The following is a 20,778-nucleotide window of genomic DNA, read 5'->3' on the forward strand; positions in this document are numbered from 1 at the left end:
AGCTTTGGACAGACACCATCTTGGGTCCATCTTGTCTTTGGGAGCTATCCCCTAGATGGCCACTTTGTTAACTCTGCAGCATTCAATAAAGCTTCTTGGAACTATAAAGTTTTCTCCTCTGTGGTACATACAAAATTGTCTATCATCTACCAAGTAGATAGTAACATGTTAGTTAACAGCTCCTAACTACCCCTCTACATGCATTCCAAATATTAAAGTACCCCCCACACAAACACACACAATTTGTGGAACAAATGCTGGGATGAGGAGATGTATGAACTTTCATCTCTGTTGTGGGGTGGACTTGGGTGAATTATTCTCCAAATCGTCTGTAATGTATGGTCGTTTGCTCATGCTGATCGTAGCAGGAAGGCAAAGGAAACCTAGGAGAACCTCTTCTGTGCTGGACTGGAGACACTGATGTTTTCGGGGAGGGAGGGGTGTTAGTAGGAACTGTATATACCATCAGAGACTACACTGCCACAGCTTCACTTACCTCAATCTGCTCGAGAAAGAAGCTGCTCCATTGACACAACGTATAATGCTATAAAATTCTGTCTATGCTGCTGGATATATCAAGTTCAGATGAAGAAACATGTCGTGCAATAATTCGTTTGAGAATGAGATGCAAAATCCAGTTGCCCTGTGAACAGGGGCATGGCAAATTGAAGAGGGCCCTGGCTAAAAAGTGAAGATGGGCCCCGGCCCCTGCCCCTACCCCCACCCCACCCCACCCCTTCTTCAGAGAGGCATGAGTGGGAAAGCAAAGGACAAGCTGTCACCAAGGCCAGTGGGTCCCTCTCCTCCTGGGCTTCAGGGACCTTTGTCCCCCATTGTTCAATTGTAGCCACGCCCCAGCTTGAGAATATTTTATTGAAAAAACAGGATAGAAATCATGCTTCTAGACAAAGACCTTTAGCTACACTAAATATGTCTGTGTTGGATGTCTGCCTGCCTTACACTTAAAACATCTCTTCATTTATGAATATCTTCCCACCAAAACACTAAACACACTTAAAAAAAAAAAGTTTGTAGAACTCCAGATTTAAAAAAAAATCTTTGTCAGGCTGAACTGCAAAACTAGGAAACACTTCATAAAATGGCAGCCTGTCAATCAAATGCAGAAAAGAAGCAAGAGGTTGCTGAAAGGAGAAATAAATGTAAGAGCAGCATTGAACCTAGGTAAAAAAACAAGATTCTTTTTGGTTTTTTTAAAGTAAGATTGGTCGGGGTGGGGAGAGAGATTAAATTACATTTCTTCATCTTATCTGACACACTCTAGTTCAGGCCTGCACAACTCAAATGACCTGGCGGGCCGAAACCAACCGTGACTTGTTTCATGGGGACCGAGGTCAATTCCGAGGGTGCTGATTATTAGAGTAACACTTAATATCAACCAATCAACTGAATTAAAGTGAAATGAATTAAAAATGAATTTAAAATTAATTTAATCAATATTTAACTTTTGATGTTCTGGCAGGCCAAGATTGATTTAAATTAATATGAAATAAGTTAAATTAAAATTCATTCTAATAATATAAAGATTATACAATCTGTACAAAATACATAATAAAATGCATTGTTCTTCCTTTCCACCTCTGCCAAATTATCACACAAAACATGGAACACTTTTAAGGTGGGGGGGAGAGAACCTCTTCTCATAATTTTGGAAAAGAATGGAGAAAGGGTAAGAAAGATGGAAAGGATGCAGCAGGAGGCTTGGCCGGAGAGAGAGAGAGACTGGAGCAGTCTAGGAGAGAGAGAGAGAGAGAGGGAGAGAGAGAATGGAGCAGTCTTGGTGTGTGTGTGAGAGAGAGAGAGAATGGAGCAGTCTTGGTGGGGGAGAGAGAGAAAGACTTAAGAGACTTAAGAGCAGACCCCAGCCAGAAAGGTAGCTGTTTGGATGAATGGCAGTGGATGGAGGTGTGGGTGTCTGCTCTGAGGGGCCTGTGGTGGTGGTGGTGTCGCTTTAAACAGGGTGGGCAAGAGAGCCCTCTGATTTCTCAGACAGACAGATAGAAGAACATGAAGGGTGAGGTTTGAAAGAACCATTACTACTACTACTACAACATATATTCCACATTTTGACACAAGTTTCCAAAACAGTTTATGTAATAATAATAAAGAAAGGTAATAATAAGAAGAAAGAAAGAGTAATAACAAAGAAAGAAAGATGGATTCCCAGTCCCCAAAGCGAGAGAACAATCTAAAAAGAAACATAAAATAGACACCAGCAACCATCACTGGAGGGTTACTGTGCAGGGGGTAGAAAGAGCCAAGTGCTCCCCTCCCCTGCTCAATGAAGAGAATCCCCACTTTGCCCTCCACTTGGGGTCCTCTTGCCCAGTTGGCAGGAGATGCCCCCAAGTCCTGAAGCAACCTCTAGGGGCAAGAGGACCAATGGCCATTGCTGAGGCTCGTGACACATCCTCTAGAGAGGCAAGAGGACAAGAGGACCAATGGCCATTGCTGAGGCTCGTGACACATCCTCTTTTATGACACTTCCGGGGCTCAGCTGCTCTTTGTGGGTGAGTTAGGCGAGGTGGAGAGGAGCTGGAGAGATAGAGAGGAAAGAGAGTGTTAGAGAGTCCGTTTCTGTTTGTCAAATTTATTTATTTATTCATCCATCCATCCATCTATTTATCCATCTATTTATTCATCCATCCATTTATTTATCAATTTATTTATTTATTCAGTGTTACAGTTAGTGTTAGTGTTATATTGTTGTTTGTTTGTTTGGGGTGGTTTTGGGAGGGGTCTGGGGGGGAGGGAGGGACAGTCAGCTTTTAGTAACAGGAGGGATAGTTAGTCAGGGGGGAAGAGTTAGACAGGGAGGGAAATGGGGGAGAAGATGAGGAAAGACCTCTTCGCAATGTAAGTTGGATTTCATCACAGCTTTGCCTGTCTCCCTTTGTTCCTGGGCCAGGTCTGACTAGAGTCCTCCGCCCACCCAATTAGGAAGGGCAACAGCTGTGAAGACGCCTATTGTGATGTGTTCCACAGATGTCCCAATTCTAGGGGAGAATTTGAATCCACCCCTCATTTAGCTGGATGAGAACAGAGCTCAGAGAGGAGGTCTGGAGATGAGTGTTTTTTAAAGTCTAAAACAGCAAGGGGTTGTTTCAAAGAAGTTACAAACTTAGATAGAAAGCCTGCACCCTGTACTAACTAGCTCATGGGGAGGGAGGGAGGGAGGGAGGGAGGGTACCAGGAGTGTCAGCCCATCAGATGAAACTCAGAGATGGACAGAGCAAGCGAACAAGGGGACAGTCCTACACTCTCTGCCTCTGTTCCTAATCTATGAGTGCTGAGAATTGATGGTTATGCAGTCACATTTCCAACATGGGTCCCATCAATCTATGGGTCCCATCATGTCTCATCAAGTGTGAAGACTGTAAGATAAAATTCAATGTGGGGAGAGCTCAAATCCAACTTTAAGATCCTTCTTATCGATTTCATTGAACTGATGGTACTGAAACCAGTTACTAACCAGATTTTGTACTTCAGTTAGGTTTTTTTGCTTACAGCCCTTTTCTTGGAAACAGAACAAATCCCTATAGGTACCCCATTCAGGTTGCATATTGATCTCTTTACATGCTAAAGCTTCAATTGGAGATAGCCATCATGGAGTTTTAAATTCCAACCATTTTTTATATTTTACCCACACTCTCATTAGACTCCTTCTCACATAGTGATTAAGAAAATCTTTATGCACTTTACTTTTATCATACCACAGATATGAATGCTACCCAAACCTTCTCTCAAATCCTTTGATTGAGAAAATCTCATTCATCTCATTCATATACCAGTCATTTGGAACACGGTCCTGAACACTGACGTGGATAACATGGAATAAATAGTTAGTAGCTCAAGTTTCTCTTCTTTGGAGTAAAGACTTGGCAAACTTCTCCAAATACATGCTAGTGATGCTTTCTTTTATGCTCATGTTCCACTACATCTGTGCTGGCTTCCTGTTTTTAAAAAGAGAAAAAACTCATTTTCTCAAAGAAAATGTTTAATTTTTCCTTCTTTATTTCTCATACTGATAGCCTGCTCTTCCTCTAAGGACTTCAGTGCAGAATACAGGGTTATTCAACTTTATCCTCACAACAATGCTGCAAGAAAAATTAGACTGAGAGGAAAAGAAATTGACCAGGGTGCTTTCCAGAGTACACACTACAAAAGTGTCACTACTGTTTGTTAAGTGTGCTTCCGTACTGCCTGTCTTTCAACACTGCAAATCCTGTGCTGTCAGAATTGTGCCATTCACATTTCCCATGACTTCTTTAGGATTTATCCTTCTGTTTTAGTCCTACAACGTTGCATGTGCATCACAAATAAATAGCTGTATTTTCCCGTTGTAGGAGGGTTGCGCAAGCTATTTTCATTTTTAAAATGATCCTGAAGCCGAAGCATTTTACTGCTGAACAGAGTGTTATCTGGAAAGCTCCCAGGGCATTTTCCAGATTACCCGCTGAACAGCAGTAGTTGACTGCAGCTTGGCAAAATTGTTTTCAACTCGTAAATAGAGGTTGTTGCGCAAAACCAACACTAGGGGGAGGAGTCTTTTCTAGCTTGCACGAAACTTTTGCATCGGGAAAATACAGCTATTTATTTACAAGGTTGTAGCGCTGTATTGCAAAGAGAAAACCTGAAAGAAGGCTGTTGGTGATGCACCCTACTCACAGAGTTACGTTCCAGTACCCCAGTGGAAATGTAAGAAGACTCCAACACACAGGCAAGGATTTAAACTGAAGAATATATTGTAGAAAAAGCACTCACATGATATTGCAGCTCAGTAAGTCCATTTACACATAGATATAGATATACATCAGGCACATGGATACAGAATGTACATAGTTCAGCCGGGTGGACCACAGTGTAGCAGCATCTGCCACTGTGGACACTCTGCTCCTCTCTGGGCCTCCTTCTTATACTGGCCTTGGCCAATCACTGCAGATCATTACTCAGCATCTTGTAATTGGCCTCACATGTTGTTAGTCACTAATCACAGTAATTACAGTGACTTACTATTTTCACCTGAAAGCATATTACCACAACACCTTACAGAGATATATCCTGACACCCCTCCTATCTCTTTTAGGTGTTGTGCAGGCCCAGCTTTTCACATATTCCATTATGCTTCACTGCACATAGGGGTTTCGTCATAATGTCTGCTAGATTATTCTCAGACATACAATATTCCAATTTCACGATTTCATTATCAACAGCATGCTTCACATTCTGAAACTTGATATCAATATGTTTACTTCTATTCTTTACTTTTTCCATTTCTGCAATCTGTATGCAGGTCTGGTTGTCTTCATACACAGTAATTGGATAATTCACATGTTCATCCAACTCATTTAACATCTGTTTGTACCATGTCAATTCTGTACACAGATCAGATAATGAAGCATATTCTGCTTCTGCTGTGGATGTCGCGATACTATTCTGCTTTCGCGTCTTCCATCCAATTAAGCTACCACCAAGCAATATGACATATCCTGTGATGGACTTTCTATCTTGTACATTGCCAGCCCAGTCACTGTCCACATAGGCTTCAATTTTTAGGCTTTCATCAGGTTCCAAGTGCAACCCCTTGCTCATTGTACCTTTTAGTTATCTTAAGACTCTTTTAACACCTACCCAATGTCTTTGCGTGGGTTTGGTGGAAAATCTGCTTAAGATATTTACAGCTGTCGATATGTCAGGCCTTGACCACTGGGCTAAGTACAATAATTTCCCAATTATAGATTGATATAGCTCCACATTTTCAAATGGTTCACTTGTACAACTGTCTTCATTTAAGAAACCAGTCACCATTGGTGTTTCTACTGTTTTACACTGCTCCAAGTTACATTCTGCTAACATCTGTGCAATCTTATTGTCTTGTATTAGTATGTACCCCTCGTCTGTATGCTCTACATGCATGCCAATATAGGTTTGAATCAAACCTAAACTTTTGAGGGTGAATACCTTGCCAAGTTCCACCTCAATTCTCTTTCTTTGTTTTTCCATCATGCACGAGCACTAACAAGTCATCAACATAGACCAATATTACTGTTCTATTGGTTCCTGATCCTCTAATATACATACAGGGGTCTGCAATGCTCTTTTTATAACCCAGATGTTTCAGTTCTTTATCTAGACAGCGATTCCAGTTATGAGCTGACTCCTTCAGCCCATATATGGCTCTCTTTAGTCTGTACACAACGTTAGGCTCATTGCTTTCGTAGCCTGGTGCTTCTCTCATGTACAAAACCTCATCTAGCTCAGCGTTGAGGTATGCGGTTTCAATATCATAATGGTATACTTTAAAACCTCTCTGCTTAGCCGAGCTCAAACATATTCTCACTGATTCCCCTCTAATGGTAGGAGCATAAGTTTCATCATAGTGTATGAACATGCGCTGCGTAAAGCCCTGTGCTACTAGCCTCGCTCTGTAAATCACCTCTCCACTCTGTGTGATTTTCTTCCTGTATATCCACTTGCATCCTACAGCAACTTCACCTTTTGGTAATTTCGTAGGAACAAACACATGAAGTTTCTCCATTGCCTGCATTTCTTTTTTCATAGCTTTCTCCCATTCTTTTTTCTTACTTACAGGCAGCTTCAAAACTTCCCAGTATGTCATGGGCTCCACTAGCACATGTTCTATTTTGTTTATTTTAAATCTTTCTGGGGGTATTCCTTTTGTTTCCCTTTCAGACCTTCTAGGTTGTACATCCTCATCTGACGCTACCTCTTCCTCATCCTCTGATTCAGAGTGTGCCTCTGTTTTAGGGAGAGTATTATCGTGCACATGTTCCCAATTACTTTGTTCAGCAAACTTGGCCGAACTGGATATAACGATCCTATCTTTGTCTAGGAATCTATATCCTTTGGTAGCTGGATCGTATCCTACAAACCTCAGCTTCTTGGTTTTGTTCTGGTTCTTTCTCCTTAACTGCTTGGGAATATGCACATAAGCATAGCTCCCGAAAACACACAGATGTTTAACAGATGGTTTCTTACCAAATAACATGTAATAGGGGCTCTGCTGAATTGCAGAGCTCCACAGCCTATTCACAATATAGTTAGCTGTTAAAATTGCCTTCCCCCAGAGCACTCTTTCAAGGTTGGCATCCAGGAGCAGGGCATCCTTCATGACTTGTAGTAACCCGTTTCTCCTCTCAGCCACCCCATTCTCAGCAGGGGTGTATGGATTGGTTTTTCTGTGCGATACCCCAATATCTTTCAACCAAAATTGGAACTGATGAGAGAGAAACTCAGTTCCTCTATCTGTTTGTATCTCAGCAACAGAAAGCAACAAATTTTCTTTCCACATAGGTAAACCATTCTTTAGATCTGGCAAATACCTCTTTCTTGTCTTTTAATAGGTAACAGAACCCAAATCTGGAAAAGTCATCAACAATAACCATAGCATATTTGGCCCCTCCTTTAGTTTGACTCAGTGGTCCTATCAGATCAGCATGTACCAATTCAAATGGCCTTTTGGTTACTCTATTACTCCTTTTACTTACTGAAAATACCTTACTTTTGGCTTGCTTACAAATAGCGCAATCAAGGTATTTAGTACACTTCTTTGTATCACAGCCCTCTGCAAATTCAGGCATTTTACTTATTGTGGAAAAACATGCATGACCTAGCTTTCTATGCAAGAGATGAATACACCTGTCTTGAAAAGGTATATTATCATGCACAGCTGAGGCTGCTTCATTCTGTTCTAAATAATATAGGTTATTATGCATTTTTCCTTTTGCTATCACTTTGCCATTTTTGGTTATTAGGCATTCCTTATTGCTGAAACTCACTTTGTATCCAGCAATATCTAAACGAGGAACGCTGATTAGGTTCTGCCTAATGCTTGGTACACATAAAGCATTTACTTCATCACATAACTCTGGAATACATACTGTTCCTTCCCCCATAATGTCCGAACACTTGCCATTAGCCAGGCTCACGTGTTTGCTGGTAGCTGGCCTCAGTTCTGGACAAAGTTCAGGATCCACGTATATGTGTTGAGAACATCCACTGTCTATTATCCACTCTGAGCTACTCACATTGTCTCTCTCGCGTATCAGGTTCACGTGACGACCGCCTCTTTGTTGCTGAGTTCCTTTTCGCGCTGCAAGCAATCTCTGCTTACAGTCTCTTTGTAAGTGTTTACAGGAACCACATTTAAAGCACCTCCTCACATTCTGGACGCTTTCAGCCTCCTCACGACCTGAAGCTTTCCAGCTGTCCATTCGACGCTCTGCTTTTTCTTCTTGTCTCTTTTCCTCCTCCAGCAACCGGGCAGATAGCAGATCTACAGTTAACTCTTTCTCATCCAAAGCCTCCAGGGACATAACAAGTGTGTCCCATGACTCGTTTAAGGAGGACAGAATCACAAATGCCTTGTGACACTCTGTTAAGTCCATCCCTCACTCAGATAGTTCAGAAAATGTTGCAAGCATATATTCCAGATGCTTTCCCAAGGATTCCGTGGCTCTTAATTGCTTGCGATATAGCTTCCTAGTCAACATGACCTTGGAACATGCAGTCTTATGCATAAACAGCTCTCTTAACACATTCCAACATTCCAAAGCTGTATCGAGGCCTCTCACATGAACCAGCAGGTTATCCTCCAAACATAACACTATGCTGGCCAACGCCTTCTCATCCAGCCTTTGTTCTTCAGCATCTGGTTCATCGGGGGGTTGATCACAGCTCCCCACAAACCTTCTTTCCGCAGGTACATTTGCATTTTCAGGCTCCAAGCCAAATAGTTCATCCCGTTTAACTTGCTTACTGGGATGTAATGTGTTTGTCCACACACCATAGTCCACACCTTACTCTTCACGTTACTAGGGGTACTCAATCCTTCTTCTCCTGCTTCATGTTTCATCACAGGGCACAGCGGAAGCGTGCTGGGCCCATAACCTGTTGGTGATGTGCCCTACTCACAGAGTTACATTCCAGTACCCCAGTGGAAATGTAAGAAGACTCCAATACGCAGGCAAGGATTTAAACTGAAGAATATATTGTAGAAAAAGTGCTCACATGATATTGCAGCTCAGTAAGTCCATTTACACATAGATATAGATATACATCAGGCACATGGATACAGAATGTACATAGTTCAGCCGGGTGGACCACAGTGTAGCAGCATCTGCCACTGTGGACACTCTGCTCCTCTCTGGGCCTCCTTCTTATACTGGCCTTGGCCAATCACTGCAGATCATTACTCAGTATCTTGTAATTGGCCTCACATGTTGTTAGTCACTAATCACAGGAATTACAGTGACTTGCTATTTTCACCTGAAAGCATATTACCACAACACCTTACAGAGATATATCCTGACAAAGGTATTGGAGATGTGGACGGCACCTTGCTGACAGCGCAGGGACTGCAATGCAGAAACCCAGGCAGTGCGGAAGGACAATTAATGGACATGTAGTGACACTGTTGTAGTGTCCAGTCTGGAAAGCATCCGGGAGGCTTTTTAGACAGCAGGCCTTACCACGAGGCTTTACTGCAAGTTGGGGGCATAACGGATATGCCGATGCAAGAAGAGGATTTTTTAACCCTGGACATAAACCAGGCTAGGTTCCAATATGGAGGAAAACCCCTGAATGGTGTGTGAAGTGCCCTCTGAAAATTTTCAGGCACTTTGGGTTAATCGGGCCGATATGTGGCCGCACACTAACCCTCCCAAAGTGAAGATGCTCCCTGAAAAAGCTCTTGCTGAAGGTGACTCAGCAAGCAACTTGATAGAGCAGCAACTTAAACCAGGTCAATTTGATCCAGGTTAATCACTTTTTCCACTATACCTGACACCAACCCGATGGCATACATTACATTAATATATATTTTAGGGGCATAATTGGATTGTCTGTGGATTGTTGCTTCATTTTCTGAATCTAGCTAACTCAGTTTGTGCTGTTTGTAAATATATGGCAGTGCCAGGAGTATTTCCTGCATTCCCAAGAGTAGAATGCAGTAGTTCAGAAATGTAGGCCCAGTAATGAAATGAAATGAAGATGCAGAGACAGTCACAAGCTTTGCAGGCTCCCACGCATAGCTGGCTCAAAATTCACCACTTTAAAATTGCTTCCCTTGTAAACACAAAACCATCTTATGTAGATTTAACGAAGTCTTTATTCAGAAACAACTCCATTTTCTCCTTCTCCTTTCCCTCCTTTTTGTTCCTGTCCCCCCCCCCCAACACTCCCGCAGGATCGCCACTTGGACAAACGTCTAATTAACAAAACATAACCATGACTAGATAGAATCCAAAAGATAGTGAGCGTTCTTATTCCACTAGATTCTAAACATCAAGTATTGGGCCATTAGGTTTAATTGGGAAGAAAACAAGAGGTACAGATTAGTTTTCTTTTGCTTGTGACAGCTAGGAGTTTAGGAGCTCAATGCTGGAAACAAAAAGCAACTCCAATTATTAAATAATGGGAAAAATAATAGCTAGGGTATTATTAACTTCTTGAAATTTACCTCTTATGTAGAAGGGTGGATAAGAAGGAACAACAATAATCTCAATGTGTTGAATAGATTTCTCTTAGACTGGAATAAAAACAGAAATATGATGAAATATAGATCGGAAGAAAGGATGACATATTAAGTGGGGTAGTCATATATTTCTGGTAGTAGAATATTGAGACCTATATTGTTTCAATTGTGTAATGTTTTCTATTCTTTTCTATTTCACAATAATGTAACACATGAAATTAATCAAGCTGACATACACAGCAAGGAATCACCAGTGCTGTTGGGAATTCCCTCTGGTAGGAGAAACCCTTATTCATGATAGCAGAGTGCACAGAGGCACAACACAGCGGAATTTGCTTAGGCATGCGTGTATGCTGAGAGTAAAATAACTTGGAGCCAGTTCATAGTTTCAAACCAATATCAGGAGTATTTATTAGAGAACTCCATTCTAGATAGGAAGAGATAGGATCTTGATCTATCTAGCGGGATGCAGATGGATTCTGCATCTCTGCACACATGGTGCAGGGAGAGAGGAGCTTGCATGTTGCAAGGGAGAAGGAAGGGAGAGAAGGGAGAGAGGAATTAACAAGGCAGGCAGGCAGGAAGTGTCCCTGAGAGTTGGCCGGATATGGCTGGAAGTCCTTGACGTGCCTGCACACGTGGGCGTGTGTGCATGCTGGTGCATGCAGGCACATCAGGGATGTCTGGCCAACGGGGGCAATGGGGTGGCAGGGAGATGCGCTGCTGCCCCGATGAGCTTTCTAAGCAAACTACTCCGGCAGGAGGAAGTGGTGGGAGGGGTGAGTGTACCCTTCCCCACTCTTAAGGCGGCACCCCTGCAGCCTTTGAACTGTTACCTGGGAATCTAAGCATTTCATATTGATCTCTCTGTATTGATCCTAGGGTATGTTGTTAATGGAGAACTGAGCTCTTGCTACACCATTTGGATGGTAGCTGAAGAGAGTCCCCTCCATCTTGTATTCCTGAACATATGTCAGTGGGAAAGAATCTGCGTAGTATGCTTTGGTTCTCATACTAAGCAGACCTTGTAACCTGCAACATAATATGTATTCTCTATGCCTTGCTTTGTTCTGGCCTGCTGGTCAGGAGAGGTGATGAGGCTGGTATCTGAACTGCCTCCTAGAGGCTGCATAAGCACTCCTTTAACAATGGTAGTATTGTAAGCCTGATGGCCTAATATGGAGTTGTACTGCCGGACTACCCGGCTGGCTTGTTGTGAATGATGATGTATTCAGATGTATCAAGCTTTGGACAGACACCATCTTGGGTCCGTCTTGTCTTTGGTAGCTATCCCCTAGATCAGTGTTTCTCAACCTTTTTGGAGTCAAGGACCGCTAAATTCTTTGTGTGGAGTTTCAAGTACCGCTACGTTCTTCGTGCAGTTTCTTGACCAACAGTTAGTAAAGTAACACTTAATATCAATCAATTAAATCAATAAAATTAAAGTGAAATTAATTAAAATGAATTTAATCAAAATTTAACTTTTGAAGTTCTGGCAGGCCAAGATTAATTTAAATTACAATAAAATAAATTCAATTAAAATGCTAATAAAATAAACACAATACAATCTGTACAAAATACATAATAAAATACATTGTTCTTCCTTTCCACCTCTGCCAAATCATCACACTTAACACAGAGCACTTGTAAGGGAAAAAATAAGAGAAGTTTTTATCTTAATTTTCGATAAGAAGATTATACTTTGATCCTTCACCACACAGGCTTTTATAAGAAAGAGAGAAGTGAGACTGGGAAAGAAAGTGGGAAAGAATAGGGCAGGCTTGGCTTGAGAAAGAGAATGGGGCAGGCTTAGAGAGCGAGAGAGAGACAGACAGAGAGACAGAGGGATAGAAAAAGGGGATGGGGCACACTTGAAGGGGGAGAGAAAGAGAAACAAAGAGAAAAAAACTAGAAAAGAAAGAGTTTGAAAGAGGATAGGTAGGTTTGACTTGAGGGAGAGAGAGAAAGTTTGAAACAAAACTGATGGAAGAACCACCCCACCGCGCCGTACCTCGCTCTGCTTGCCACTTGCCTTCCCCTGCTGTGAACCTCCATGTCTTTTTAAAAATTCCAGTGCCGGCCAGTGTGCAACTGAGGGGATGGCTGGGGATGGCTGCCGGGTGGGGGCAGCCAGGGAGAAATAAAAATTTGATCACACAACCCTTTATGTGAACTTTGGTTGAAGAGCTGTATACAAATATTCATGGTACTTATGATGGCGGGCACTTCTATGATTGCAAGGTTGGATTGATCCAACCTTGTAATCCTGAAAGCACTCACCATCATGCTTAGAGCTCTTCCCATTTCAGACATGCAATCACAGGAGCACTGGCCATCACGAGTAGGGCTCATCAGACATGCTCTGCTGTACGGACAAGAGGTGGGGTGCATAGGTGATTGATACAGTAGGGGTAGGACTTCCTCCCCCTTTCGGCTGCTAGAAACAGCTACAGTGGTGCAATTATAGTATCTGAATCGGGTGAATGACAGTGTCAAATGTGCAATACACACTAGCAACTAGCAACTCTTGAACCAGAGTTACTTAATCCAATTTAATAATGTGAATATTGGTTTAGTGAGCAAAATATTGTTGGCAGAAAGGAAGCAATTCTAAAAATGCTTAGGGCCATAAGGGTTGTATCCATCTCATTAGCACAAGTCTACAACTGATTCAAACATATCATATTATTATTTCAGCAGTGAAAAAAAAATCTTTTTAAATAGTGGGAAAATATGAAAAGCAAAATTCCACAACATATAGTAATTTTGTACAGCAAGCTTTGGTTTTGCAGAATTTCTTCTTCTTCTTCCAGCAATGGGGTGGAGAACAGAGCTAAATAGTACACAGCTGCCAAACATATCTGACCAGTGGAAATTTAAAGCAGCAATTTCTAGGATTTCACCAGATTTTGCCTACCCAACTTAGCAGCCGCTGTCCCCGTGATTCTTCTCAAGGGAAATCTTGCCAATCAAACCCAGTTTTAGGCCAGTTCCTAAACGGCTGCGCCCGCCCCTTTCTCTTCATGGATGCAACAGAGAAAAGAAGATCTATGGGCAGCAGACCCTCTCGTTGTGACTTAGCTAAAAGATCTCCAGGGAAAGGAGGAAAAAGCAAGGAGAGCTCCCTGCCTTCTCATTGCTAGCCTCCCCACCTTCCCTGCTTGCTTTCTGAGCAAATAAAGGCTCAGGAGGGGGGTGCACAAGGAGAGGGAGAAAAGGACCCCCTGTTCGAGCGGCAGCATCTGGGAGTCGGTCTTTCTGCCCGTCCTAGGACCTGACTGGAGAGAAAGCCGAACCCTAAAAAAGGGGTGGGAAAGGGAACAAAATCCTCCTCTTACCTTGCCTACCCCAACGCTCATCGGTTCTTTCGCCAGCTGCACGCTAGTGGAGCTGGACCCCCAGGTCCCCCCGCAACACCATCTCATCGTGCCAGCCTCGTCACTACTGCTGCTGCGTCCAGACTTCCCGCTCCACCTTCCCTTTCTCAGCTCCCGCCCAACTGCTGACCTGAGCCAAGTAAGCCTCACAGAATACACGGGCGCTTTGCAATTGGGAAAGTGACGCCGGGCTGCAGGGCAGGCCACGGTGTCACTCCCGCTGCGAGGCATGCCTGCGCAGTGAACTGTATTAACTGCCAGACTCGAAATTGGGAAGCGACGCCGGGCTGGAGGGAAGGCCACGGCGTCGCTCTGGTATCCACCGCCCGCCGCCAGGGGAGCCGGGTAGAAGGACCACTGGACAGCTCACACACACCCATGGCCATCTGCTCGGACGCGAAGCGGCTGGAATTGGAATAGCTTTTTTAAAAAACATGGAGCTTTGCAGTGGAAGGTGGGGGGAATTCCTCAAGTCGCGGACCGGCACTCAACTCGTCGTGGACTGGAACCGGTCCGCGGATCAGCCATTGAGAAACTGTGCCCTAGATGGCCACTTTGTTAACTCTGCAGCATTCAATAAAGCTTCTTGGAACTATAAAGTTTTCTCCTCCTTGGTACGTACAAAATTGTCTATCATCTACCAAGTAGATAGTAACCTGTTAGTTAACACCGCCACAGTTCCTAACTACCCCTCTACATGCATTCCAAATATTAAAGTACCCCCCCCCCCCACACACACACACACAAAATTTGTGGAACAAATGCTGGGATGAGGAGATGTATGAACTTTCATCTCTGTTGTGGGGTGGACTCGGGTGAATTATTCTCCAAATCGTCTGTAATGTATGGTCGTTTGCTCATGCTGATCGCAGCAGGAATTGCTAGGCAAAGGAAACCTAGGAGAACCTCTTCTGTGCTGCACTGGAGACACTGATGTTTTTAGGGATGCGGATAGGGAGGGAGGGAGGGAGGGATGTTAGTAGGAACTGTATATACCATCAGAGACTACACTGCCACAGCTTCACTTACCTCAATCTACTCGAGAAAGAAGCTGCTCCATTGACACAACATATTATGCTATAAAATTCTGTCTATGCTGCTGGATATATCAAGTTCAGATGAAGAAAAACGTTGTGCAATAATTCATTTGAGAATGAGATGCAAAATCCAGTTGCCCTGTGAACAGGGGCATGGCAAATTGAAGAGGGCCCTGGCTAAAAAGTGAAGATGAGCCCCTGCCCCTGCCCCTACCCCACCCCCCTCTTCTTCAGAGAGGCATGAGCAAGAAAGCAAAGGACAAGCTGTCACCAAGGCCGGTGGGTCCCTCCCCCTTCTGGGCTTCAGGGACCTTTGTCCCCCATTGTTCAATTGTAGCCACGCCCCAGCTTGAGAATATTTTATTGAAAAAACAGGATAGAAATCATGCTTCTAGACAAAGACCTTTAGCTGCACGAAAAATGTCTGTGTTGGATGTCTGCCTTACACTTGAAACATCTCTTCATTTATGAATTCCTTCCCACCAAAACACTAAACACACTTCTTTTTAAAAAAAAGTTTGTAGAACTCCAGATTTTTAAAAAATCTTTGTCAGGCTGAACTGCAAAACTAGGAAACACTTCATAAAATGGCAGCCTGTGAATCAAATGCAAAAAAGAAGCAAGAGGTTGCTGAAAGGAGAAATAAATGTAAGAGCAGCATTGAAGCCAGGTAAAAAAAATTCAACAAGATTTTTTTTTAAAAAAAAGTAAGATTGGTCAGGGTGGGGAGAGAGATTAAATTACATTTCTTCATCTTATCTGACACACTCTAGTTGGTGTATGAATTGTTTAAGACAGTGCCTCCTTAGAACAAGGAAAGTGGCTATTCTAGGCTCCATTGTGAAGGCTCCTTTGCAATTGCAAGCAACACAGGCAGCTGTGGCACTATAGAGGAAGGAGGTTACAGCATTCAGGAAGTGACAGGAGGAGGAGGAGGAGGAGGAGAGAAAGAAAACAGGAGGAATCCACTAGCTCTTCGAGGCAGTTCTGAAGGAATGCAGCGTATTACTTTCTTCAATTTAAACTATTTGCTCGCTAATCCTAATCCGGATGTTATTCATATCGTGGCCAAATATTGTTATATAATATGCCAAATGCGTATAAATGTAGTCTGATTTTATATTACCATCTTATTATTGTTATTATCATTATTATTTTAATATTGTTGTATTGCTGGTCTACGACCGAAATAAAGTTTACTGCTTACTTTCTTCAATGCACTATCAAAACCTACCCCAAAGACTCAACCCTAAGTGCGTCCAAGTTTTATTGATGGTTGATTTAATTTGTTTTATATGATGGATAGTTGTTGGGTTTTAATTGTACACTGCCCAGAGATTTTATGTAGGGTGGTATATACAGATGATAAATGAATAAAGAAAGTTCTGGAACCCTGTAGACTTCCCCCATAGAAATCAAAAGGAACAGTCATCTGCTCTCACTAAATGAGTGGCAATGGTTCTTGGTATGCTAGCCATATCTGTAATCATGGGGAAAGTTAACATCTCAAGAGCCTGAGGGGAACAGTCTTAATGCTTAAGCAGAACCATTTGCTACTGTGTTGGGTTTTTTTTTAGAGGTGACCCTCGTTATTCGCGGGGTTCCGTTCTAACCTATAGAGAACGGAACCTTACCCCTATGGGAATCTAGCAGCAGCCACCAACCTGCTCTACACTGCCTCCTGGTGGGCACATGAGAGCATTGCCACACTCTGGAAAGAGCAGAGGACAGAGCCCGTGGGGGGGAGGGGGAGGGGGGAGAAAGCTAACAGATGTGTGTCCCAGTAGATGTGAATGGGTGTCAAGATGGCACTGAAGGAAGTAGTCTTTGTGTCTTGCAGAAACAAGAGCAGACCCCAGCCACAAAGGTAGCTGTTTGGATGAATGGCAGCGGATGGAGGTGTGGGTGTCTGCTCTGAGGGGCCTGCGGTGGTGGTGCCGCTTTAAACAGGGTGGGCAAGAGAGCCCTCTGATTTCTCAAACAGATAGAAGAACATGAAGGGTGAGGTTTGAAAGAACCATTACTACTACTACTACTACTACTACTACTACTACTACTACATATATTCCACATTTTGACACAAGTTTCCAAAACAGTTTATGTAATAATAATAAAGAAAGGTAATAATAAGAAGAAAGAAAGAGTAATAATAAAGAAAGAAAGATGGATTCCCAGTCCCCAAAGTGAGAGAACAATCTAAAAAGAAACATAAAATAGACACCAGCAACCATCACTGGAGGGTTGCTGTGCAGGGGGTAGAAAGAGCCAAGTGCTCCCCTCCGCTGCTCCATGAAGAGAATCCCCACTTTGCCCTCCACTTGGGGTCCTCTTGCCCAGTTGGCAGGAGATGCCCCCAAGTCCTGAAGCAACCTCTACAGGCAAGAGGACGAATGGCCATTGCTGAGGCTCGTGACACATCCTCTTTTATGACACTTCCGGGGCTCAGCTGCTCTTTGTGGGTGAGTTAGGCGAGGAGGGAGGAGGCAAGGTGGAGAGGAGCTGGAGAGATAGAGAGGAAAGAGAGTGTTAGAGAGTTCGTTTCTGTTTGTCAAATTTATTTATTTATTCATTCATTCATTCATCCATCCATCCATCCATCCATCCATCCATCCATCCATTTATCCATCTATTTATTCATCCATCCATTTATTTATCTATTTATTTATTTATTCAGTGTTACAGTTAGTGTTAGTGTTGTTTATATTGTTGTTTGTTGTTTGTTTGTTAGTTTGTTTGGGGTGGTTTTGGGAGGGATCTAGGGGGGAGGGAGGGACAGTCAGCTTTTAGTTACAGGAGGGATAGTTAATCAGGGGGGAAGAGTTAGACAGGGAGGGAAATGGGGGAGAAGATGAGGAAAGACCTCTTCGCAATGTAAGTTGGATTTCATCACAGCTTTGCCTGTCTCCCTCTGTTCCTGGGCCAGGTCTGACTAGAGTCCCCTGCCCACCCAATTAGGAAGGGCAACAGCTGTGAAGACACCTATTGTGATGTGCTCCACAGATGTCCCAATTCTAGGGGAGAATTTGAATCCACCCCTCATTTAGCTGGATGAGAACAGAGCTCAGAGAGGAGGTCTGGAGATGAGTGGTTTTTAAAGTCTAAAACAGCAAGGGTTTGTTTCAAAGAAGTTACAAACTTAGATAGAAAGCCTGCACCCTGTACTAACTAGCTCATGGGGAGGGAGGGAGGGAAGGAAGGAAGGAAGGAAGGAAGGAAGGAAGGAAGGAAGGAAGGAAGGAAGGAAGGAAGGAAGGAAGGAAGGAAGGAAGGAGTTTACCAGGAGTGTCAGCCCATCAGATGAAACTCAGAGATGGACAGAGCAAGCGAACAAGGGGACAGTCCTAAACTCTCTGCCTCTGTTCCTAATCTATGAGTGCTGAGAATTGATGCTTATGCAGTCCCATTTCCAACATGGGTCCCATCAATCTATGGGTCCCATCATCTCTCATCAAGCGTGAAGACTGTAAGATAAAATTCAATGTGGGGAGAGCTGGTCTACCAGTTGGTGTTCTGGGAGGACTAGTCTAACCATTAACCCAATTGGTAGGTGCACCTCTGTCATCCCCGCCCCCATTCTTTTCTTCTTTCTAAATGAAAAGGTCCCAGTTGCCTCCACCTTTTCCCTTCCGGGAAGGAGCTGAACCCCTGAGCTCTTTCATGGTCCTTTACTATACCTTTCCAAGCGTTAACATAAGCTTGGTGCGTTGGGTTGAGCAGAACCGCACACAATGTCTCTGCACCAATGCATTTTGGCAGCTGTCTCTACTTAATTCCTCAGCCGGAAAGAAGACAATGCAATAGCTGGAAACATATTAGACGACTTGTCTTGCTGCCCCGGCTGTTCTGCAATCCTTCCCTGTCCCATTGGCCCCCTCTCCTCCAAATGTCTGCTTAAAGGTCTCTTGCTCACCTTCTCTCCTCTCTCTGCAAGGTTGCGAAGGGCCTGCAGCTGCTGCAGGGAGCTGTTTCAAGCCTCCCCCTCATGTGACTCCATCACTGGCAAGCCCCCCAGATGGAGGTTCTGGCAGAGGAGGAACCGGATTGAGCCCACTCTGGCTCCTCCTCCAACTGTGGCTCCTCCGCCAACTCCGGTTCCTCCGCCAACTCCACAAGGGGGCTCCCAGGCATCTTCGGGAGTCACCATCGGTGAGGAGGTGCCCCAGGCTCCTGGGGAATGGTTGGGACTGGGGGTGACTGTTTGAGGAGGGTGGGATAGCTATTGCTTAGCAAACTGGCAGATTTGTGGACCTTCATTTAAAATTGAGGGGCCTGAATGTCTTCTTCCCTTCCAGAATTGAGCCCTGCAGCAGAGAAGATAAGAGAACGAGATCAGGTAGGGTATCATGGAGTAAAGGGCAGTCCTCCACAGAGCCCAGGTCATTTCTGTGAGAGGCATTTGCCCCATCGGGGATCTGGGAGCACCCACCCTCTGCTCTGATCCCTTTCCCAGTTCTGCTGCAGTCTCCCCGAGAAGCAGCAGAATAATCCATGGAGGGGGTGGGTTCTCAAGAAAGGACTTGAAGCAACCCACAAAGGAAGGGTGTCTGGTCCATTTCCAGGAAGTCACAGAGAAGTCCATCCATCACTAACCACTCAATGCTTCTAATTTTCAGGTCATCCTCTGGTGGACAACCTTGCTGAATTCCATTGTGGAGAGAGTGCATGACGCTGAGTCCTGGTGGGAGTATCCAGTGGAATTCGACAAGGTGATGGCTGTGAAAGCCGTTTTCTCTATGTAAACCACTTTGGAAACCTCTGTTGAAAAACAGTGTGAAAATGTTGTTTGGAGCTATCCCAATGAAGTCCATGGGTACTGATCAACTCTCCTCTGCTCTTTACCTTCTCCCAGGAGATAATGGAGGATGTTACAGCGCATCCGGACCCTGGCTCCTTCTTCAGGAAAACCCTGGACACCGTCACGGAGCTGAGGTAGACTCATAGTGATTAGGGATTAAATCGGAGGGGTCTGTGTCAGGAAAGGGCAGTGGCAAACTAGACAAGATCTGTAACTGGATCTGCCCCTTTTAAAAAGATGACAATGAATTCTAAGGGGTTTTGTAAAATCTTCTTAAGTTATAAGGCTAGAGGCAGATAAGGCTAGAGGTAGCCTTACCTGCATCAGGGCCTCCCGAGGCATGGATTGGTCATTTTTGAAAAAAGAGGAGAAACTATCACAGAACAACCGTTTTTACGCTTGCTTAGTTGCCCTGTTCCTCTTCTCTCCATGAGCTTCCCTTGGCTGAATCACCAGCCCTGCTCACACGATGAAATCTTATATTCCCCCCTCCCCCCTTCCAGCAAAATCAAGCCGCCGTTGCCTGAGGAGCTGCGGTCGGCAGTGCTGCACGTGGCGGTGTCCGGGGCCAACTACCTGGAGCCAGGGACCCAGGTAAATTCTCATTGAGCTTTTTCCTCCTGTGGCACAGACTCCTGCTGCTTCTGCTCCTGGGATCCTTGAAATGGTTTGACTGCCTGCAGAGGTTCTTCCTTACATTTCTGAGATATAACGTGCAAGCTCTTCTTCCGGGATCATTGTGAGTGGCCTTTCCAACTTCCAAATATCCTGGTTTTTTCTCGCCCCAACTGGAATCAAACACGATACTGCCATAAGTATGAGTGCTTTTTCAGTATTGTGTTCTTAAGACAGGTTGTCTTTCCTACTCATGACTGATCTTCTCTCTTCCCCCTAGAATGAGACCTTTCACTGTCTCCAAAGGATGCTTAGGGGGTAGCTGGAGGAGGCCCCCTCGGCTCACAACTTGGCCAGCATCTTGACGGTAAGTGCAATTTAATGTGTAATGTGCAATTTGATGAGTAATGTGCCCTATTCGGACATTAGGGAGTACATGTG

The 20,778-nt window shown here is 44.0% G+C and overlaps 1 protein-coding gene across 1 annotated transcript; it reads left to right on the plus strand.

The window, feature by feature from the left end:
• Positions 1 to 801: 801 nt before the first annotated feature.
• LOC128343703 (uncharacterized) lies at positions 802 to 20,465 on the plus strand. Its single transcript, XM_053293139.1, has 6 exons — positions 802 to 1,182; positions 18,859 to 19,073; positions 19,220 to 19,260; positions 19,541 to 19,633; positions 19,777 to 19,856; positions 20,354 to 20,465. The coding sequence occupies exons 1-6, from the start codon at positions 1,100 to 1,102 to the stop codon at positions 20,463 to 20,465; spliced, it is 624 nt and encodes a 207-aa protein (XP_053149114.1). The 5' UTR covers positions 802 to 1,099.
• Positions 20,466 to 20,778: the final 313 nt, after the last annotated feature.

The sequence above is a fragment of the Hemicordylus capensis genome, chromosome 2, assembly GCF_027244095.1.
Source record: "Hemicordylus capensis ecotype Gifberg chromosome 2, rHemCap1.1.pri, whole genome shotgun sequence".
Lineage (NCBI taxonomy): Eukaryota > Metazoa > Chordata > Lepidosauria > Squamata > Cordylidae > Hemicordylus > Hemicordylus capensis.

What these genes read in the sequence shown, in the direction of transcription:
- LOC128343703 (XM_053293139.1), top strand. Translation starts at nt 1,100, where the DNA reads ATGGCAGCCTGTCAATCAAATGCAGAAAAGAAGCAAGAGGTTGCTGAA. An exon ending in AAGAGCAGCATTGAACCTAG is followed by an intron (nt 1,183 to 18,858) that starts GTAAAAAAACAA and finishes TCTCTCTGCAAG; the next exon opens with GTTGCGAAGGGCCTGCAGCT. An exon ending in ATCTTCGGGAGTCACCATCG is followed by an intron (nt 19,074 to 19,219) that starts GTGAGGAGGTGC and finishes CTTCCCTTCCAG; the next exon opens with AATTGAGCCCTGCAGCAGAG.